The sequence below is a fragment of the Marmota monax genome, unplaced genomic scaffold (assembly GCF_021218885.2).
Source record: "Marmota monax isolate L192 unplaced genomic scaffold, Marmota_monax_Labrador192_F-V1.1 WCK01_AAM20220418_F8-fsc00039, whole genome shotgun sequence".
Lineage (NCBI taxonomy): Eukaryota > Metazoa > Chordata > Mammalia > Rodentia > Sciuridae > Marmota > Marmota monax.
Genome location: NW_026693602.1, coordinates 3,896,911 through 3,921,121, shown reverse-complemented (window position 1 = coordinate 3,921,121; position 24,211 = coordinate 3,896,911). Strand labels below are relative to the sequence as shown.

Sequence of the window (24,211 nt, the reverse complement as noted above, 5' to 3'; positions counted from 1 at the left end):
GGATTTGAGACAATTATCTCTATTTTACATAACAATACCAGAAAAACATCAAAATACGTCTTTTTGAAAAATATCTGAAAACGATATAGGACATATGGATTATGTTTATGCTGAGTGGAAGAATAACATGTAATTTTGTTTTTGTCTTGGTACTTTTCTGTGATCTTTCAAAGTTTATACAGTAATGTTGATTGCTTTTGCAAGAATTTGTGAAAGTTACTATTATTTAAAAAAATGTGGGCTACTCACCTGGTTCCTGTCCCTGGCATTTGCATATCGAAACCTCTGGATATAATAAAAGACCAGCCATGCGAGGGAAATGATCATCAGGACAATGAAGGAGATGGAGACGAACACAACCGAAGTGCGGCTCACATATTTCTGCAAGTTCCGGGTCCCAATGGTGATGTACATGGTCACGGTGACGTTCCTTTCCAGCAGGCTCACGATCTCCTTCCCCTTTGGCTCAGGAATCATAATGGCCACGATGTCTTCGACACCTGGGTAGAGAGGGGGAAGAAAGCAGCAGTTGGGGTGAGGTGGAAACGTCTGGATGAAGTACCATGCAAACCCAAGGGGACACTGCTTTTGAGCATTCTTGGCGGGGCTGGGAACACCTAACAGCTGGAAACTGAGTCATATTCTCTTTCTTCAGCTACCTAGAGACGCGGCTGTCTTACACACAAAAAAAGAACTTAAGTTGAAATCATGATTTGGTACCAGTGAGGCCATAATCAGGCCGTCTTTTCCACTCTGAGATGTTGACCCTGGGTCTGGTACAGGTGGACCCTTTCCTTCCAGCCTGGTTTACAGTTGTGTGATGTGCTCTCCAGATCTCCTGAGGAGGGCAAAGGGCACTTTACACCCCATGGCAAAGGGTGACATGTCCAGTGTTATGCCACCATCCTGAGTGCTCTGTTCCTTTCCCCTGCACAGACGCTGGGATTACCCACGCACAGATCTCCGTGTCCCGTTTCCAGGGACTGTAGGTGCCGCTCAGTGGTACAGCCCTTGCACCAACCCAACCCAACCCAAAACAACAATAAACAACAACACCTAAACCATAACAAAACAACAAAACAAAAGTTCCCGAAGCAATTTTCTTCCTTTGTGAGTACCTGCTCAACCCCAAACCAAAATTTCTTAAAGACCTCTGATATGATCTGCCAACATAAAATACTGGCTCAGAGCGATTTTCTGCTTATTTTAACCTAAGTCACTGGACACAGCTGTGCAACCTCATCCCAAGCAAAGAAAAAACAGTCTCGAATTTTTTAAAAACATTTTTATCCAATACACCTACAACATTGCTCCTATTATTTGGACAATTTGAAGTAACTGAGTCTGAGTTATGTGGGTCATTGTCCCCATGCTTCATGACAGTGTAAGGGGCAGCTCTTTGGCGAGGAGTTCTGGGATCTCTATGTGGGAGGGTGGATTTAAGCAGGAAAAGACACCAGATTCAAAGGACCCAACCCAACCTGTCATTGTGGCAGATAATACATAGAAGAGAATGTCAGTTTTACCAGATAGGTTCCCAAGAATCACCCTAATTTAAATCCACCAGAAAGATGTAAGCTCCACTCCATTTGGGGCAATCCATTACTTGAGGCGACTACAAATTAAAGGGAACTAATATGCAATTAGAATGCTGCAAATTCAGGACGAAATTAAACCCTACTAAAAGCTGGCCTATGCACATGCTGAGGTCAGCCAGGCAGATGAAACCAAACTATGTTGGCTCAGGGTGTTGCAAACCTCTTAGAAGCCACTTAGGCCTTTCATTGTATCTGGTTCTTTATGCAGGTTTTCAAACCTACATTCCACGATGATATTTCACTCAGGCTGAACAAACATTCTAAAAGCAAACTAGGTTAGAACCACTGATTTGTGATTATGAAATACTTAATATATCATTACCAAAAAAAAAAACAAAAAAACAAAACTGCACACAAAGGTATCTTGCATGCTACATCAATTACATATCTAAAAAAATTCCTACGAACTTTACATTGGTACAATTGCAAAATCATAAAGCCACAGAGTGTTTGGGTTTGGACCTTGTTTCCGAGAATGACTCAAACTCACAGCTTGAATTCCAACTTTGCAGAATTTACTAAGGATTCTGCGGCTCCTTCTGCTTTAGTGTTTACTTTGGCTAATGGCTGCGTGTGGTCTGGGGTTTGGTGAGGGATTAAGGCTACTGGCAGGTTTTGTCTTTACAGAAACATGATCTTCTTTGTGTCTTGCACTAATCTGGCTTGGTTCATCCTGGTGCTGCCTTTATTTTAGAGACATTTAAGCAACAGTAGGATCATAATTTTTCATTGATTTCCTTATTTATATTCTTTAGGCATGTTTATTTAAGGCTCTCTAGAATTCAATTATTTTTTGAGGATGGGTGTTTGGGGATTAATTATGGTACACAAACGTTTTATATTTTTCAATAAATTTCATAAATAGATTGCTTAGTGGCTTCCAATTTTGATATTCTACTTAGAAAATTTGCCTCCAATTTGCTGGTAAATGGATGGAACTGGAGATTATTAAGCTAAGTGAAATAAGCTAATCCCCCCAAACCAAAGGCTGACTGTTCTCTCTGATATGCAGATGCTAGCACACAATAATGGGGGGGGGATAGAAGTTCACTGGATTAGATAAAGGGGAGTGAAGGGAAGGGAAGAGGGATGAAATAGGAAAGACAGCAGAATGAATCAGACATAACTTTCCTATGTTCACACGACCAGTGAAAATCCACATCATGTACAACCACAAGAAGGGAAAGTTATACTCCATGCTATGTGTGATATGTCCAAATACACTATACTGTCATGTACATCTAAAAAGAACAAATTAAAAAAAAAGTTTGCCTCCACCCAAGATTCTATTCAAATATTTATCTAATATAGCAACACACTGTTTACTGAATTCTCATGCATAGGTGGAAAACAGGAGCATTGGGATGTGATTTCTTTCCACCCTAATTCTTCTAATTCGGGCATATTTTACACTTGGCTTTTCCCTGTGAGGCTGACCTGCTGAACCTGCACCAGGCCTTCAGTTTTACAGCTTTCAACTCATTTCCTCTCCGGTGGCCCAAACACTCCTCACCACTTCCCCTGCTCCCACTCTAGAATTTTCCCATTTGTACTTACACTTCAGAGACCACAGAGTCTTAACAGTTAAGAATTGGTTTCTGGAACTGGATGGTATATTTGAAACTCCAGTTCAGCACTCTAAAAACTGGCAATCAACTTCTGGATCTCCACAAAGCTTTCAATTACTTATGATCCATTCTCAGAGATCCGAGAAAACATTTTCTCTTGCGGTAAAGTATAATGAACTATTTAAAGCATCTGTTTTAAACTCAAGGGCTTAGTGACATCTCTAGGGTTGTCTGTACCAATGTTGTGAATTTTCCAGCCACTGGGAAAGACAAACTGCAGATGACAGCAGGGCACGTCTGTTCATCTGGACTTCAACCTTATTCATTTTTAACATTCATAATTAATTCCCAAGCCTGATGATGGTAAAAATAGATGTGATTCAGGGGTAGTATTCTTTAGACTGTGTACCGTGCAAGGTAAAAGTTATTATTGAAATAAGTGTGAATTTTATTAATAGTTTAGGAATTTAGGGCTCCAAAAGAAAGAAAGGGAGAAAGAGAGAAAGAAAATCAGTACATGTTAAGTAGCTTTGGATGAGCTACCATTCTGATTGATGCATACATTTCAGAGCAAAAATCTACTCCAGGAACTAATTTTCCCAAATGAGACATGTTCATTGATGTGAGCTCTCAATTCCTGACCTTTGCTTCATTTTAGAATATGTAGCTACAGAGTCAGGGAGAATTCAGCAGAATGTTCCAGTTTCTGCAGTGTAATTGCACCCGTGGGTGTGTGTGAGCAGGAAAGGAGTGAACCAGGGCCAGGTGGGGTGGGGGAGAGAAATCTCAAGGATAATGTTGCCCTCAGTAGCTATGTAGTATGCATCTATGACATACCAGAGGCTCTAAAGTTCAGGGGAGAGAAGTTAACTGAGAGCATATTTTGTACCTTCCAAATGTACAAAAGAGTCCTAGTTATTTGGGAAATTCTATATTTACAGTGACATCTGAGCACCTCTTTTTGTTCAAAAAGTTCCATCAAGCTTGCCATCTATTTGTCTCCCAAAGGTACTTCATCCTTCTGAGTGGTAATTGCTGTTATGTAATTACTGTGTGTGCTGTAAAAGCTCCCAGTCCTAGGGGAGAAAGTGTGGACAGGACACATATCACCTGGGTGCCAGGCCAAGAAGGGAATCTTGGGTTTTGAAGTGCTTCTTTCACCCACGAGAGTGTTCGGCTGCCATAATCTAATTTGGTAGGCATAGTTAAGGAATCCAAAGCCAAAGAATGTTCAATGACAAGAAAGCCTTTATTTGTATATTCAAGCCAGGTTGTTTAAACAATGAAAAATGTCCAGAACACCAGCAGAGTGCTAGATGTTCTTCCCTGTGCACCTTGGAGGATGTGAACGTGGCTCCCTGTGTTCATGGGATCAAATCTCCTTCTTCCATCCCCTGCATCCTTCTCTCCCCCATAATCAGAACTTTCTTCTGTCTCACTGATGGCTCTTTAGGATTTGGGCAATTGTTAAAAAAAGAAAAAAAGCTTGTAGAGTTCTATTTGTAGATATTTTCTGTTTACACACTTCACATCAACTGTGTTTTAATTAGCTTCTGATGATGACATATTCTCAAGCCAAAAAAAATGTATGTGAAATGATTTTAAAACCTGCAAAGTACCATGTAAGTATACACAGTGTTATTGCTACTTTTTGCACCCACAAATGTATTTTTATTATACAAAGATGCAAAAATCCTAAATAAAGCACTCCCAAACAGAATCCAATAATTCTGTTTCTAATAAAACAAGTTTTAATCCAATAAAACAAATTTCATTCCTAAAAGGGCTTTATTCTGGGAATATGAGGATGATTATTTTGGGGGGAAGGATTGAACCCAGGGGTGCTTAGCCATTGAGCCAAACCCCAGCCCTTTTCATTGTTTATTTTGAGACAGGGTCTTGCTAAATTGCTTAAGGCCTTGCTAAATTGCTGAGGCTAGCCTCAAACTTGAGATTCCTCCTGCCTGAGCCTCTCACGTCACTAGGGTGTGGCACCAGACCTGGCTGTGAGGATGACTTAAAGTCAGAAAATATATTGAATTTTTAGGACATTCACAAGTTTAAGGAATAAAGCACATGATTATGTTGTGTAGCTTGTTATGTTCCAGTCTTTACTCTGCCTTTCCCCTGTAGCATTACTGCTTTAGCTAGGAACAGGCTGTCCAGAAAAAAAGTGTTAATCTGTAGGCTCCCTTGCAGCTAGAATTGGCTATGTGATTAATATTTGGACACCAAGACGTGAGCAGAAGTGATGTTTTCCAATCCAGGTTCTTATCTGGAAGAGGACTGAATATTTGCTCCTCAAATTCCACCTGCTTTTCTAAGTGACTTCAGTTGGAAAGAGGCGGGACAGCCAGCATCTTAAAGAAGGAAGCCATCTGCTGAGGATGGCACCCGTTCCTGATTCTTAATCAGAGGAGACATTTCCTTAATGTGATAAAGAGTATCATTCAGACACATTACATTGCAAGGGAGAAAGACATTAGAGGTTTTCCAGCAGGAATCATGAATAAGATGAGATGTGCCAACAGTGAAAGCAGAAGTCAGAGCTGGAGCAAGGGACAAACGAGTGTGGCGAGTCTTGGAAAGGAGGAGCGCAAACTGTCATCGCCTGGGGTCAGCGCTTGTCAGTGCTGCTAAGATCAGGAGACTGCTTAGTGAAATGCGAGGTTCAAGATGAACAGATGGAAATGAAGAGCCTTCCATACCCCAGTAATACCTGACCAGCCAATGTAATGGAAAAAACGGCCCATACGTAACAGCAGAAGTCGTAAAATATCCAAGAATAAACTGATAAACATGAGCCCTGTTTGAAGAAGGCTATCTGATGGAAAATTTTCTATAGAAACAGTCATTTTTAAACTAAAGGCTGGCTATTTAATAATATGTATTTGGCTTCCAAACGTGATTTTTCAGTTATTCGCTTGTAATCACTTTTTGTTGTTGCATTATGGTTAAGGAATGTAGTCTCTTGATGCTTAATCTCTCTGTTGCCCAGCTCTGCTGGTTGAGCTTGCTGACTGCGTTCAGAATCTCCATCTCTCTCCTCTTCTGTCTGGTCAGTCTTTCTCTCAAGCTGGGTCAGCTGCTGCTGGGTGTACTTTGAGTTGGTATAGTTAACCGCAAGCATATTCCCGATGGTTGCATATGCCCGGTGTTGCTGCTATGGAGAGGTGTGATGTCATCAGGACTCTCGCTCTTTGGGAGTGATCTGTTCTTCCCCTATAACCTGGAGCTTTACTTCAGAACAGTCTTTAACGTTCGTTAAGTGTCATGATGTCTGTTGTGAGTACTCATTAGCTATTTTGGTAATACATGAACGTTTTCAACCTAAGATATTTCATTTTTATCTTTAATTCTAAACATATGATCTCATACTTTTTAAACATTACCTCCTGTATTTTTCCTCCCCTATGATTTCTTATTAACGTATTGCTATCACTCCTTTTTTTTTGTCCTACATAGTTCTTATTGTTTTCCCCTCACTTTAAGAAAGAAAAATCAGTTTGGAAGTAATGATAGACTAACAAAAAGTGGCAGAAAGAGTGCACAGAGGTCCTTATGCCACCTCATCTCCCAACTTCCTTTGGTGGTGTCAGCTGATATAATTATAGTGCATTATCAAAATGGGAAATTGACACAATTAACAGTTACAGAACTTACTTGGATTTCACCAGATACTGCATGTATGAATGATTAAAATGTCTTCGACTGTAATTCTGTGATATTTTATCACATGTGTAGAACACACACAATTAATATATTGTATCACCACAAAAGAATTCCCCCCCTCTCCCCTTTCCCTCCCCTAACCTCTGATGACCACTTATACATCCTCCATCTTTAAGATTTTTCATTTCTAGAATGTTCTGTAAATACAAATAGCATGTAACCCTTTTTTTTCAACTAGCATAATGCCTTTAACATCCACGCAAGCCCGAATAAGCAATTTATTCCTTTTCATGGCTGAATAGTATTGAAAAGTATTTTTGATACTAAATATTCCTCATTGGTTCCTTTTCACCACTTCTGCCTTCTCTTGTGTAGAATAGCCCCTTACTTAATATCTGTGGCTCATTTTAAAAATCATTCCTCCTCAGGTGATACCTACTCATTTTGCACTGTCATTAATGATGGTGGTACTCCTGGGTTGTCACTTTAACTCGCCTACAAGCTGTGGTTTCCCTGGAAGAACCAGCTACTCTGCTTGGGTCCTGTTTACTGAGACAAAGCCAAGTCTGTCTGACAGCTCTGTTGCTCCAGGGGATGGAGAAGAGACATAAATAAGCATGGATGATAAATAAATAAGCACCAAGCTATAACTAATGACTGCTCCTTCCTTAGGCTCCCTGAAACATTACGATTGTTCAGCTGCCTCAGGAATAAGTCCCAGTTACCTTTTCACCTGAGGCCCCTGCTGAAGTTCAGGCTGCCCAGGTCATAAATTGTCACCCAGATCCTATGGCTCTGGCTGCTCTGTGCACCATCTAATCCAACCTGACTTCCTGCTCCAAAATCCTTCCTCTGCGATTCTTCGAAATTTATGTCTCTGGTCCACAAATTCCCTAACAGCCTCAGTGTCTTCTGGAATGGTCCCCTCACCTCCCTGATGATTCACTTCCTAGTTTTGATGGAGCTGGATGCTCTAGGAGGACACTGCTTTCTCTGAATTATGGTTAAGGGGAGACTCAGATTTCTTAAACATTTTATTTTTTAAATTTTTAAACCACACTCCACAGACTTCAGAGCCAGAAGGAGGTTTGGTGGGGCACCATCTTGCTACTTGCAGACCATGACTCCTCGCCTCATCATATCTACCTTCAAATACCACTTATCCTGTGAGACTCCCTCTGCTGGATTTATAACCCTGTTCCCCATCTCCTGGCTGCCACCTGTCAGCCTTTTGCTTGTCTCCTCTACCTCCCCTTCAGCTGCTAGTTTAATAACCATCCTCCTCAGAGTAGGACTCCAGTGCTCACAGTGATAACCCACCTGGAGCTCTGGCCTGCCAATTTTCACCCTCCTCCTCCATTAACCTTTCCTGCCTGTCCCCTTCAGACACATGTTCCTGCTGTCTTGTCTTGGACCTTGTTGCCACTAGAAACTGCATCAATGATGAAATCCTGATTTCAAAGACATGGATTTCCAAATGCCACTTCCTCTCCTTCCTGCTCTCTTTGCTCATTAACCGCCCCCTTTCTTTCCATCCACCTTCTCCTGCCTTCACCCTTCTCCTACCAGCAGATATCACATGATTCACACTTTCAAACTCTATTAAAAATACTCTTAGCTTCTTGCTCTTTCATTTCTCCATAGAACCTGCCCTATAAATTTTGCCTTTTCTGTGCTTCTGCTTTATCATGTGAACATAGCTAGAAGAAAAATCTCACGAACCATCTGTTTCCACTTGAACTTTATGATCCTTATCCTCAAGTGAACACTGAATATTGCCCTGTCCTACTCTATTCTGAGCCCCCTCTCCCTTTGTCCAAAGGATGACCTCACATCTTTATGTCTCCCCAGGAACTGCTCCAATCCCTTCCCACCCACATTCTCAATTAGTGATCTTAACCACAGGAGTATTTGAGGAAGAAATACCCACCAGCGGGAAATATCCTGTCCTGTATGAAATGAGGTAATCTACAGTGAATCACTTGGCACAGGGGCAGCCATATAAAAACCACTAAATAGATGTTAACTTTTATTATTACCATTACTCTTGTCTTTCCACTGCCAAATACACAATCTGCAGCAACCACACCTCCTTCCTCTGCTTACAATGTAGTACAAACCCCTCTGTGATGGTGGTCGAATCCAGGGAGTGACTGGCTCAGGTGCAGGCAGGGCATGCAGAAATTTTGAGTTATGAGAAAAGCAAATCCCTCTTCTCCCAGTGGTTTTAAATAGGAGCATCTGTGAGGCTAAACTTTGGGAGTTATTTTAGCATCAAACTCCAAGAAGGGAGCTTCACCAAAGAAGAGAACCATTAGTCAGGGAAGAAACATCCTGGGGATATGAGCTGAGCCTTTATCAAGCCACATCTGAGTCAGTTCAGCTTTGGGATTTGTAGTTATTTTCTAAAGGTACGTTGGATTGAGCTTTCTGCCATTCATGCCCATATTATATAACCAGGTAGTGACAAAACCCCAAATTCTGAGAATCTAGGTCTTTGTAATTCCAAACCAGAGTTTCTGAATCTCATCATGTTTTCATGTAATTTTTTAGGTGGTCTCTTAAGTTAATTTTACTCCAATTTGTTTGAATTCATAACAGAATTCTCCATTAATGTTTCCATATATTTTGGAAAAGAATGTCGATATTGTGTAAGATATATTGTCATCTACCTGGCACACACGATTCTACAGGCATCGTGGACTATGAATGGCTTCTCCTTCTGTGTAGCTCCATGTATGTTCTAAAGCTTCCTAACCCAAGGAGAAGTGGCTGCCACCCCAAATCATACATCTTTCATGAAATCCATGCATTATCACACATCTTAGGGATAGGAAGGATGTTATGATTAGATATGAGGTGTCTCCCGAAAGCTCATGTGTGAGACAATGCAAGAAAATTTAGAGGTGAAATGCCTGGGTTATGATAGCCTTAACCTCATTGATGGATTTATGCACTTGCATGGATTAATTGGATGGTAACTATAGGGAGGTAAGGTGTGGCTTGAGGAAGTAGGTCACTAAGGACATGCCTTTGGGGTATATATTTTGTCCCTGGTGAGCTGAGGTTAGTTTCTTTGCTTCTTGGTTGCTTTTTGGTTTCTGTGCTTCTTTCTTCCTCCACACCTTCCAACATGTTCTGCCTCACCTCAGGACCCAAGGAATGAAGTCAGCCATCTATGGACTGAGACCTCCCAAGCGATGAGTCCCAAATAAACTTTTCCTCCTCTAAAACTATTCTTTGTCAGAGCCATGAAAAAGTTGACTAGAGCAAAGGATGTTTCCTAAAACACTCTTAGTTTGGGCAATAAAAATTATTTCCAGGGAATTAAAATCTTAAATTCATAAGACTAATTTAGGAGTTTGAAAATTCATCTCTTAAGAACCAAATTGATGAACTGCTGTACAAACCAAATAGAAAATAGAAAGCTTTCACTGGGTTTTTGTGTAAATACTGGCTAATGCATACTTTTAAATTCTCTGCTGCAACCTGAAATATGTCAAACACCGCCTCTTACTGAAATGCATTTTAATTACACACCAGATCCTCTCAGTGGAGATCTGTCATAACTACTAATTTTTATGAGGCCAAAAGATCTTGAAAGAAGATGCTAACAATAGCCAATTTTATTTTCCCTTGGAATGGTCTAGTAACTTAATTAACACACTGATGTCAATTCCTCAGCTACTCTTGGCATGATAAATGACTCATGCTTTTGCAAAAAATTCATTTATGTTCCCACTGTACAGTGTGTAGAATTTTCTATGAATTTGTGTGAACTGTAATAGGAGTGATGAATATAAAATATGATATTTATGGCCCCATCTGTGGCGTTTTCTTGGAACATTTTCAGTAAGTCAGACTCAAAAATAATTTACTTCTAGTTTTTGTGACAACTTTAAACAGTTAAAAATGATACAATAGAGTCCAGGCTGAAATAAAACAAACTATAAAATACTAAATTGATTTTAAAAGAGCTCAGTTTTAGTTAATCAGGTGTCTGTTTTTATTAGAGCAAAATAATCATGGTTTAAGAACCTTTTGTTTTTATATATAAAATGCTATTAATGCTAATTTTTGTTTGAACAAATGTAAATCTTATTAAGCAGCAGATTCATGGAATCATGGGATAGGAGACTATGAAAAACTAAAATTCCTTAGCAATTTTTCTCTTCCTGATAAATCTCATAAATAAAGTTTAAAAGAATCATTTTCTATAACTTCTAGCTAAGGGGCATTGGAAGATTTATTAGAGCTTTCATAACCTTTGAGTTTCAGGATCATTTCTTTCAGAACTCTAATAGTAAACAAACCTAGTCCAAAGAATTGAGTTAGAATTAAATGGAAGAATGCACACAAAGAACGTCAAACATACATGCTTAGTAAATATTAATGATTGTTACCTTCACAGACATAATTTATCAAATAAATATTTATAATACCACAAAACCCGAATTTAGACCAAAAGAGGCAGGGTGGAGAGGAGCACATTAAACTTTGTTTCCACTGGTGTCCAGAAACAAGGATGAGCTTTTGAACAACTGAGAGCACTTGAGTCCTGCAGGGAGCCCTCCAAAAAACAGGTGGGACCTGGAAGCCCAAGGCTGGCAAGTTGCCTTGCTATGATTGGATAAAGGTCCCCCCAAGGACTTTTGTGTTGATGTCCTGGTTGCCAGCCTGTGGCCTATCGGGAGGTAGTGGAACCTTTAAGAGCTGCAAACTAGTGGGAAGAAGTGAGGTCACTGATGCATGCCCTTGAAGGAGATATTGGGACTCCTGTCACCCCACCTTTTTTTTTTTGCTCCCCATCTTCCATGAGGTGAGCAATTTTCTCCACCATGAGCCCCTGCCATGATATGGTGTCTGACACAGGTTCAAATGCAGTCTGACTGCCATGGATGGAGACTTCCCAAACTAAGCAAAATCAAACTCTCTTTCTTTATAAGTTGATTATCTGAGGTCTTTTGTGACAATTATGAAAAGCTGACCAACATGTCATTTCTGCAACATTAAGTGGTTAATGTCCTATTCACACTGGTCAAGGAAAGGAAACTCTAAGGCTGATGAATAGAAAATTAATCTTCAAGGTAAAAAAAAATGAGGTAGGTAGCAATTACTGGCCTAGTCCATATTAATTTCTCATGGAGTTAAGAAATGACAATTGCATAATTTTTAGTCTGAAGCAGTCAAATAAAGGAAAATATGCATTTGTGTTTTGTCTTTCTTCGAACTACTGACAAAAATCATAACTATTCACAATTAGATTATTTTTGGTAATCCATGGCAGGAACCTATAGTTACAGTTAAAAGCAATCTCAGTGTCTTGGATCAAATGAACTTCTAGATGTTTATGATGTATGATCCCATACCATTGGCTAGAATAGGAAAACACATGAAGTATTTCTTCTCAAAATTTTTGCTTATTTGCTTGGCAGAAGTGATCTGGAATTCCCTCTTTAATACATATTTATTAAATGTCCCATTATTTGATTCATCTCTGTGTTTCCTTTCAGCATTCAACCAGTTATCTGCATTAGTCTTTGAAAATTAGAAGTCAGAAATCCCTTCATTAAAAGTTCACATTGGAAAATCCCTTTTTTAAGGCCAAATGAGGTTTACTCTTTTGGTTTCTAAAAGCTGGGAATCCCCATTTATTTTTCCCCTATGGTAAAATAACATGGATTATGAATTCAACAAGTAATATTAAGTCAGTTTAAAAACTAACTATTAATAATCAGAGCAAATGTAGCAAAAGTGGGATAGAACTTGATGATAAACCTTGGTGGATGAAAAATAGATTTCCCAAAGACCAGAGGTCAAGTTCCAAAGAAGCAGAAAATGTTGCATATCCTTTGTTCTGATATGTAAATTGTAGGGACTAGCTGTGATGAACATTGGTATGAAAAGCTTTTTAGACTAATAGGTACTTGAAAAGTCTGTAAGTCTCACTGGTCTTTATTTTCTCCATCAGTAGTTCTCAGAGCAGGGGAATTGGCGCATTTTGACAGGATTTCAGGCCTAGTGTGGGAAGACGACTTAGGCAGTCGAATACATATTTAGAAACAGTTTAAAATATCTGAAACACACCTTCCTGTCTTTTGTTCAATACATTCTACACTATACATCAGAGATGGTCTATAATAGATTTGGCCCCTTGCTCTCCTGTAACCTGTAGCCCATGTATTTTAGTGCATGTTTTCCTGAATTTCCAGTTCTGGCACTGGATTTCTCTGCCTAACAGGCCTTCCTTGATCACCAGATCTCATTCTGCCAGTGGGTGAGGAGAGAGAAGGAATTGGGAGCACCCCTAAACTAATGACTTAGGAAGTGGGTGCACTGATATCTCAGTCCTGCTCCCTGGGCTGGTGTAACGGCAGCACATTCTCTACACCATTTCCCAAGTTCCCAAGTGGGATTAAGCATCACTAATCACAGCGACTTGCTCGATGACACATCCTTTGCTGACATCTTTCCTTCCCTGCTATATTTCTCCGTATTGAAACAGGTGTTTCCTGGAACTCTCTCTCAAATAAATGGCCTGGCATAAAATCTCTGTCTAGATCTTGTTTATGGGGAAATCAAAGCTAAGACTGGGCAAAAAATTGTCTCTCTATTTTTTTCTTCATAGTTCTCTGATGTCCTAAATACTAGCTCGATTGGCTCATGCTTCAGCAATACACTCTGCTTCCTAAATACCATGTTTTAATTTGTAACTGGTTTACAAACAGAAAAAAAAAAGCCACCCAATACAGACACAACAATTCTACACTCTACTTTTTAAAATTTTAAAAAAATTATTCAGTAGAAGTTGCTCTAGAATCCTTTATTCATACTTTCTTCTTTTGAGATACTTAAATGTTTCTATTGGTATATTATAGTCATGAATAATAGTGGAATTCATTTTGACATATTCATACACACATGTAATATTATTTGCTCCATTTCAATCCCCACTATTTCTATTTTTCTTCCCCTCTTCCCACTCCCTGCTTCCTTCCTCTATTCTATTGATCTTCCTTCCATGTATTTATTTATTTTTTTAAACTGCTATTTTATGTCTATACATAAAGGCAAAATTCACTGTGGTATATCTTCTAAGTCCAGTTGCTTGGATGATGACTATAAGTCACATATAGTTTCTGAAAACCACCATCCAAACTGCCTATCCGCTGGAGAGTCCAGCCTTCTTTCCTCTTTCTTTCCTTAGAAGAGACTGATTTTTTTATTATATACTTATTGAGCAGATAGCATTTACAGAAATTACTGAACTTATCAAATATTCTATAGGGCTTGCTCTCTAATACAATAGTCATTAGCCACCTGCTGCTATTAAGTACTAGAAATGAATGGAGGAGGACTGAGGGATTAAACTTTAATTTTAATTAATGTAATTTAAAACCATTACTGGTTTAAGAATCGGAAAACTTTTAAAACATATTCGAAACAACTTGGGCATGAGAAACCACTTTTTCAACCACAAATTTTATAAAATATAAATACAGATCAAGTATTTCTAATGAAAAACTGGCATTTAAATTGAGATGTGGTGAAGACATACACTGGACTTTGAAGACCTAACATGAAAATATATCTCAATATTTCATATGGAGATATTTACAACAGTACAGATTTGTATGAGGAGATACTGAAATGAATTTTGGATATACTCAGTTACACAAAATATATTAAGTTTAATATGGTCAGCTTTTTTTTTCAAATGTGGTTACTGGAAAATTTAAAATTAAATATGTGGCTCACATTATATTTCTATTGAGTAACATTGTTCAGTCATATTATGAACATGTACTATTTGTAGCCTAGTGGGTACGATCATTATTGCATAAAAATATTATTACAAGAAAAGAACACCCAGGTTGTCTTAAGGAGTTGACATTTTAGAGGGAATATCACAGGTTCAGTAATAATATTGAAGCCAAACTAAAAACTAAAGGCATATAACATGTTCTCAGGGAACATCACGGTTCCTTTATATGAATAAATTGCTGATATTAAGGTAAATTACAGAAATAGGGTTACCTTCTTAAAAGACCTACAAAACTTGCTCCGCCTGAACTATGAAATAAATGCTCTGCCCGAGTCAGATTTCTGGAACCTAAATGGAATAACAGAACTCAGTGACTAGGTCCTGAAGGGGAGCTTCCTCATCTTCTCTAACATTTACTTCTTCATCTTAACAGAGAAAGAAAAGGAGGCCTATCTGGTCAGGCCCACTCTCCAATATAATTTATGTTACTCTTAGCAACAGAAATCAACTTTTGTTTTTTTTTTCATAGGTCTTAAGTTTATATTAGCAGTTCTCACATGTACCTACCACCAATTCTTCTTGACCGTTTCCCACACATTTCCTTCCATATTTCTAAATAATATGTTAAACTAACATTTCTTGGTTTCTTAACTTTAGACATTTTGTATTGAGACCCCCACCATGGTAGAGGAGGACTTAACTCATACACATGCCTATCATCCCTACTTCCCTTTTAATCCCTCCCTGGATGGATGAATAGTCATTTGATGTAAATATTGTTCATTGTAGGGTCAGGTGGTACATTAAAATTATATACCTGTTGTTTGTTTTTCCTGGAGTTAATAATTGCCTCATTTTTCATTTGCCTGGATTTCAATATTTCCACAGCTATTCCCCACCCCTGCAATTATATCTCTGCCACATATTCATCAAACACTTTTTCTGTATTCCTCAACAAATTAATTTCATTTGTCTTTTTGACTGGAGCATTTCCTTTCTGAAACCCACTATTCTTCAGCTTTCATATGGACTGATTGCCTTGAAGCCTGAAATGCAGCTATCGTCTGGGGGCTTATTTTAGCTGGTAATCAAGTGGTGGGGGAAATTTCACCCTCTGAATCAACTTTAAACTGACTTCCATTAATAGTTTGCAAATACATCTTAAATAACAGCAAAAGAGTACTGCCAATACCATCATCCTTCAGATTCTCATGTACTTCAAATATTGATTGAGGACACTCTTTCTACTGCAGATATTCAGGAAAAACTATCAAGAGTGTCCTTATTTGAAGCATTCTGGTTGCCCCTCCAGAAAACGATTTGTTGAGCTGTGGTGGTTTAGCCTCATCATAGCTAAGACCTGCTTGCTTCTAAGGGGGCCTGTAGGCTCTAAAGGGCACGTGTGCTACTATCAGTGATGTTTTCAGAGTTATTCTGTGCTTAAACCCTAATTGGATATATCATCAATGTAGGAAAATAGGGTTGAGGCCTTTATATCAAGGTAATGTGGATCTAGTGGAATCTAAAGGCAGGACCTTATTACCGTTGCCATGGAGATGGATTTTTTTTTTTTTTAGCTCCTATTCATCCAAAGAAAGTAGCAATATTAAGCTGATGATGGAAGAGATTTCAGATGTGCACAGAGCCATTTGAAAGACTGCTGCAGAATGGAGAGTACTACTTCTGGGAACCAGTCAGGGAGCATCTGTCAAGTTCAACTTCCATATTTGGCAAAAAGAGAAAATGAAGGCCTGGAAAATTATTCAAGACAAAAAAAGGGTGGGAGGCAGCCTATTAAGTAGTTTTTTTAAAACGTTCATAATGATAGAAAAAAATTATTGCTAACAGGTAAATTATGATCTTACAGATGGGTGTTGTCATTTGCACTAACTAAGCTTCCTGGCAGAGATCATTTAAATATTCACATCAATAGTTCTAGCCCTTAAGTGTTTATTGTGCAATATTATAACAACTAAATGTGTAAAATGAAGTGCCAAATCCCAGTCCTTATTTTGTTTTGTTTTGTTTTTAACCACATGAAACACAAATCTTTAGGACTTATTAATTATTCACAGTCTGGCTTTGAAGATGATAGTACTTGAAGCAAATTATAGGTACATGCTTAAATTGAAGCTGGTTCTATAAAGATGCACTCAGTCACAGGTTACTGAACACAGAAATGATGAGCATTTCCAGTTCTTGTTCAGTGAGAGACCTGCCCTAGATACGCTGCTGAAATTACAAACTTATATGTGTTATAATTTGAGTGAGGCCTGAAACCAAAGAGCCGGGGAAAATGTTCTTGCTGGTTTTGGGGATCTACTTGAATGTTCCAAACTATAGGTAGCCTATTTCAGTCATCCCTGTTTTTTTACCCCCTGTGAAGCTGGGGACCATACCCAGGCCTCATGTTGTATACTGAGCTGCACCCCAGGCTCAGATGACCCTTCCAAATGCATTGTAATTTTATCATCTGTATCCACTTTCTTATATGGGTCCACAGACAGCATTCTATAGACCTTGGAGCTAAGCGTCTTGTGATACCCACTGCATCCTTGCCAAACGTCGCGTTCCAGTCAAAGCACAGTAGTCACTGTCTGGTGCTTATCATTTCCCTTTACTTATTCTAGAAATTACCACTTGTTTTCTCTTTTGCAAGCTACCCTGAAATGAGATAAAATGACAGCTTTCCTAACCAAACTAATAACTTTCACTTAGAATCATGGGCAAATATTAATTTCTGGAGGCTCAAAACTATGCCAATAAATTATAAACCCAAAACTTCATTTCCTTACTAGAAATACGCAACTCTGAATGTCAAGATTTCAACCTTAAATAAGATTCTAATTAAGGCAAAGATAGTTACACATTGGGTTGCCGAGCAACTGATACGGCATCTTTCCAAATTCTGAACCAAATAAGTGTATTCTAACTGAAATTCTAGAACAATAATTTATATGGAAATAATATTAACTAAAGGATAAATTTGGAGAGCAGAGAAAAGCATGATTGATTTCCCCCAGTGTAGTGATAGAATAATTATACAAAAATACAGAAAGCATGAAATCACATTAATAATCTCATCTTTAAATAGCCTAAATCCTAGCGGTGTCGTTTAAGAACTGAAGTTCTTAAAATAATACAAAATGTCTTCTGAAAATACATACTATACAGTAAACCCGACTTTCTCCCAAGAGGAAAGGACTTTATTGATAATATCTGGAAAAGTCTTCAATTTCTTGGATTCCCTATCACCACAGCATGTGCAGCTGTGTTCCAGCTTGAATTCTCTCTACTTAAAACTTCAGCATAGTTGGTCTATTTCTCTGTACTGTGTCCTCAGCCTTGAACATTTCCATCTGAGAACACTGGAACTTTAATAGATGAAGAATTTAGCAGGGATGGAGAAGGAAAAGGAAGTCAAAGCAGAACCTGGGGTAGGAGAGCGGCTGCACATACACAGGAGGCTCTAATGTGGTCAGCTGGGCTTTGTTGCTCCTCCTGCTGTGAGCTGAAGAGGAGCCACAGACAAGATCAAAGAACCTGAAGGAAGAGTCCTGGTTCAAACGCTTTAAGTTAACTCACCTTTAACTCTGGGAGCGACAGGGCACTCCTGTGTCTGACCCTAGTCCTCCCTGAAAGGAAGGCACCTCTAGAAATACCTATTTGGAAGGTTGGTCTGGGCATGGTAATGAGAAATTCTCCTCCCCTTCTACCCCAGAGACAACTAAGAAGATGACAGTCCTACGAGAAGAGACAGTCTACTTCTTGTCAGGGGAAAGGGTTGGGTTTGTTGGTATAGCAAGGGCTCTGAGGCTGTTGGGACTGGTGCAGAAGAAGCCAACTGAGATCTGCCAAGACAGGGCAGCATCTCCCTCCAGCACAGGGATCCACTGAGGGACCTTGGCACAGAGCAGCAGGTGGCCAAAAGCAATGGCATCAGTTCTTCTCGCTGGGATCCATGGAGGGTGGAGAGGATGGGGAGAGACACATCCTCCTTCGAGGTATCAAAATCAGTCTTGGTGAAACTACTCATTTCCTAACATTGCTGCAATTGAATGCAGTGGCTTTCAACAACAATAATTTATTATCTTACAGTTTTAAAGACCAGAAGTATACAACAGGTGTTGCTGGATGAAATCCACGTGTTGGCAGGGCTAGGAGAGATGGCTTCTTTGGCTTTCTGGCTTCTACAGGCAGTCCACATTCCTTGGCTTGCAGCTGCGACACCCCAGCCTTCCTCATATCACTTTCTCTCTCTCTGACCCTCCTGCCTTCTATTTAGAAGGATCCTTCTAATTACCCTGAATAATGGAACAGTTTCCCCATCTCATATCCTGAATCATGGGATATGTCTTTTGCCATGTAAGATGACATTCACGGGACATCTTTGGCAACTATTATTGTGCTTACCCTGGTGAAGGCAGTAGTAGATTTGTTCCTGAAGGAGGCCTCCCAGGCTCATGCATGGGTCCATAGTATAGTGTAGGCCCCTAATTTTCCCAGTTCTTTAGGGACCTTGTTTATGTGGCCTGCAGATTTAAGATGGTTTGTGATGTCCTTCAAAGTTTGCATGGTGCTTGAATAGATCAACTTCATTTAAGAACTGATTTCAATAAATGTTTAAGCCATTTCTCATCAATGTTGAGAATTATCTTCTTTCTCCCCTCCCTCCCCATAAAAAAAAAAAAAAAAAGAAAAGAAAAGAAACTCCCAGTGTCTTGGTGGGTGTTCAGCCATGGGAGAGATTTTTTTTTTTGGGGGGGGGGGTCCTGGGGATTGAACTCAGGGGCACTTGACCACTGAGCCACACCCCCAGCCTTATTTTGTATTTTATTTAGAGACAGGGTCTCATTGGGTTGCTTAGAGACTTGTTTTTGCTGAGGCTGGCTTTGAACTTGAGATCCTCCTGCCTCTGCTTCCTGAGCCACTGGGATTACAGGTGTCTGTGATCTTGGGACAAGAATTCTAAGTAAGGCAGTAACACTCATGGTAGACACTGCCCCAGGAAGATGGTGGCCCAGTCCATTTTGATACAAAGCTGCATGTATGGGAGTATTTGGCATGACAGGGATACTTTGCAGGGCCTAAAAATAGCTGCCAGCATCTGACAAGTGTGTAAGCTTTCCAAATAATTCTTACTCCCATCCTGCTCTCTGCAGACCTTCACCAGCCACACGGAGACACGCATGCTTCTGGTCCCTCCAAGAGAAGTGCTCTCAGGCAGCACAGAAACAAGAGCCAGCAGATTAACCATGTCTGGAATGGAAATCCAGGGTATTATTGCTGCAAAACAGCCCAGCCCGATCCTGCAAGTTTTTCTTCTTTTCTGTTTTTTAATGGTGCTGGGGACTAAGCGCAGGACTTCCCTTGTGCTAGGCAAGTCATCTACCATGGGCCACACCCCCAGCCGCCTGCAAGATTTTTAAGAGTGTAGAGTGTTAAAGGTGCAGCCAGATCCCCCCAAACTAGGAGTGACTTGGTTGTTTGGAAAGCAAGGGCACAAAGCATATGACAGGACAGGACAGGACAGGCTGCTGGAGCACCAGGCCACTTGCACACCTACTGGACAGTGGGCACGGGCTGAAGGCAAGAGGAAAACTGATCAGGTGGTTATTTATAACCACTGCATATTAACCAGCACTAACAAACCGAGCCAGAGGCTAATATTGAACAGTGACCTTATTGTGGTGGTTGGCCACACAACAAAAACCACATTTAAAAGGCATCCAGACCAAAAGTGAAGTCTGAAAGGAAGAAAATCTAGGCAATGAAAAAAAAAATGAAGGAAGGATTTATGCATTCCCTGAAGACTGGCACACGAAGGGGTGATGTGATTCACCAGTGAGGTTCACTAGAGTAAAGGGCAGGGCGCATGATCTGCTCAGAGCTGTCATCCCTTGGCCCTCAGTTTTCACAGGAACCATCTGGATGGGAGCTTATGTTAAAAGATTTATGTGGGGGTGGGGCTAGGGCAGAACCCAAAGCCTCAGGCTTGCTAAGCAAGCACTCCACCACTGAGCTATACTCCCAGCCTGGGAGTTTATGTTCAATCAATCTACAATCCTTTGTATATTTAATAGAAACATAACTTTAAATTTAGAAATACAATCTAAGAGGCCATCAATAGCAGATTGTTTAGAAAATTATAGCATACCCACAATAAAGTATTTCAGAGATTTGTAAAACAAACTAACAAAATATTATTGATATATATATATATATATATATATATATATATATATATGCACTGATATTGAATAACTGTCATAATTTATTATTAAGTGAACAAAATGAAATGTCTAGCATATAATATGCTATTATATTCACGTAAAAAGAAAGTTTCCATGCAGATTGCTTGTTAATGCACGGATTGTTGGTATAAAAATACAGTTAGAAGGAAGGAACAAGAGGGAGACATCCTTTTCACTGTATTTTCTTTAAATCCCACATCATATTTATATATAACCTATTAAAAAATGACTCTCATGTATTGTGTGGTGACTCAGTACTTTCAGGGACTCCTGATAAATTTGCATGCCTTAACTTCTATTTAGGAACACAAATTAACAAAGTTCTCTGAAAGCCTTTAACTAAAATTGCTTCAGGTAGACTATTTGGAGATGAATGGTTAAAGTAGTAATTAGATTAACTGAGGTCATACCAATGGGGGTCTAATCCGATAGGACTAGTGACCTAATAAGAAGAAGAACAGACACAGCAGCAAAGCCCCTGCATAGAGGACACACTCTGTGTGGACACAGTGAGCCTCTGGGCCAGGAACTAGGAACCAGAACCAACCCTGCTGGTAGTTAGATCTTGAATGTCCAGCTACCAGACTAATTCTGGACGAATTCTGGTGCACCATGGCCTCTTGTGGAGGAGGGTGGTCCTCCAGCCAGGCTTGAGCTGAGCTCCATTGGGATTTAGGATGCCTGGCTTGCATAGGAGCACCTGCAACACAATAGCACTCAGTGCACCCCTAAGTAAGAGTGAAAGAACGAGCAGGAGTCGTCCAGGGTCCCAGTTCCTGAGCTGCTGCCCCTGCCTGTGTGAGCACAGATGATCAGCAGGATTTGTCTCAAGAATCTCTTAGTTCCTTCCAGCTCAAGGGTTCCAGGATCCATGACACGTAGCCAACAAAATGTGCCACTGCCAGTAGCCAAGTGAGCTTCCAAAAATAGTGCAGCTTCATATTTGTGAGAGATAAATAGCAGCCTGTAACCTAGGAGTCCTCAGTCCCTGAGAGGAGATCTACTTTAGATCTCAGAGCCTCATAGCACAGACAGCTGCCGCCCCACTGCTGCTCAGAACCTGTTTACCAGCAGGCTCAGGGTGGGGAAGGGGACACAGACGCTACTTTGAGAAGTCACTTCTTGAAACTCCACCTTTCAGTAACCTTGGCATTCTTGGAAAGGAAACTGAAGAGGTATTGGATCTCACAAACAGACAAAACTATGCCAGTTCCTGTTGCCAGTAAAAGGAAGAGGGGTGGTCAACAGCTACAACACACATTGCACTGGAATCATTCTTTGTAATGATCCAGGATGGGGCATCTGGATGGGACTGTTCTGATAAGCTGATCCAACACCTAAAAGAAAGACCAGGTTTACTTGGGCTATTGACACCTGACACCTTACCCTAACAAAGCAGCAGTATGTGGAAGGGCTGTTGCTTCTCTTTTCAATTTAATATTTGAAGGGGTTTGCAATAAAATATTATATACTTAATTTTTTTAATTCTCTCACTTTAATACTTTTAATTTCTTGCGAATGACTATGTAACAGAAGAGATTCTGTTAGGATGTGCTCATAACATCTTCTGAGAATATTCATCTCAGTCTCTGTGCTTCTTGTCCCCCCTAATTCATTCACAACTAAATAAAACCACCTATATATCTTTCTAATAGGTCTATCCCAGGATTTTGCTATTGACTTGAAGTCAACCTGCTTCTAAATGTGTATTCATCTATTTTATTTCTAGGTAAAAGAAAGTTTTATCTCAATGTCCTTATTTGCACTGGACTCTTTTATATGATATTTTGGAAACTGAACAGCGGGATATCATCATAAATTATTATTTGCTAGTTGATGAAGCATAGAAGTAGAAAGTAGTATTTTCCAATAACTTGCAGGCTATTAAAGGCAACCTAAAGGCAACCGCTATGATAGTCATGGAATCTTTACTATCATGAAAATTATCTAAAATAAAGTTTTCAAAATCCCACTAATATTTTTCCTTTTTTGTAGAAAAAAAACCTTATTCATACATATTTTCATATTTCAAGGTAAAATTTATATATTTTTTGAAATTCCCTTTTGTACCTTTTCATATGATTATAACACGATTTTGCTAAATGCATTCCATATTTCTTCTCATTTTCCCTCCTTCTCCTATTAATATTTTTAATATTATCAAATATATTTTCCAAAAGCAATATTTTAAAGTTTTTCTGTGGCATTTAAATCCACAAAATATACAACCACAAGAATGGGAAGTTATACTCCATGTATGTATAATATTTCAAAATACACCCTCCTGTCATGTATATCTAAAAAGAACAAATAAAAAATAAATAAATCCACAAAATAGAAAGAAACAATCAGACATCTTTGAGAGAAAAATGTCAGTAATTTAAAAAAATGGTTGATTGAGGGCTGGGGCTATAGCTCAGTGGTAGATTATTTGCCTCACATGTTCAAGGCACTGGGTTTGATCCTCAGCACCACATTTAAAAAAATGAATAAATAAAGATATTGTATCCATCTACAACAAAATATGTTTTAAAAAATAGTTGCTTGATTAAATAGTACAATTATATTTGAATCTTTCTCTGCAAATAAATATTGATTTTCTTCAAAACAAAAATTCTTACTTTCAAACTTTTATGTTCACACTAGTGAATAACATGTGAAACAAAGTGTTTGATATGATTGATGTGTATGTATATATATCTACAGTGCATCTATCTCCAACTCTTATATTGTTCTCTGAAATTGGACCTGAAATTCTCTCATGGTATGAGTTCCCGTGTTAGGTTGGGGAAACACAGCATCTCAGTTCTGATTAGAGAAAGCAAACAATTTCATTACAGATTATTATATAATCTGCATTAAAGAGCTGTAATTCTGAGTAACAAAAATGTTTTTAAACTGGGGTTTTCTTTGAACCAGTCGCATGTAGCACAATCTTGATTGTACTTGATTAAGCCCACACCAGGACATGTTATTTGACTCCTATCACAGCTCTATCAACAGTCTCTCATTCTAAGAACAGAGCTATGACGTCAGCCCTTAATCCACTGCCTCCCCCAGCTCCTTCCTCTCCTCAGTATCTTAAGCTATGCCACAAGGAATGATTAAGAGCTCGGGTCAAAGTGATGTGGTTACATAAACACTCACTATTTCTGTCTTATGAAAACGCTCCCCCTGTGAATTACTCAATATGCTGCTAGGGTCAAAGAAAGCATTTCCTTCCCGGGCTTGCACTGGAAAAATACTGTTTGGTTTAATCCCACTGACAAACTGCTAAACCTTTTACTCAGGGCTGCTGTGTGCACCATGGAAGAAGACCATGATTTGAACGGGACCTGTAGCTTATCAGCAAGC

General features: G+C 39.3%; 1 protein-coding gene across 1 annotated transcript in view; it reads right to left on the bottom strand.

Annotated features, from left to right (window-relative positions):
- The window catches only part of Rnf150 (ring finger protein 150), a 227,251-nt gene that overhangs the window by 97,712 nt on the left and 105,328 nt on the right, over positions 1–24,211 (bottom strand). The window contains exon 2 of the mRNA XM_046459568.2: positions 250–500. Coding sequence (XP_046315524.1) covers positions 250–500 — 251 coding nt within the window. The remainder of the gene's footprint in view (positions 1–249; positions 501–24,211) is intronic.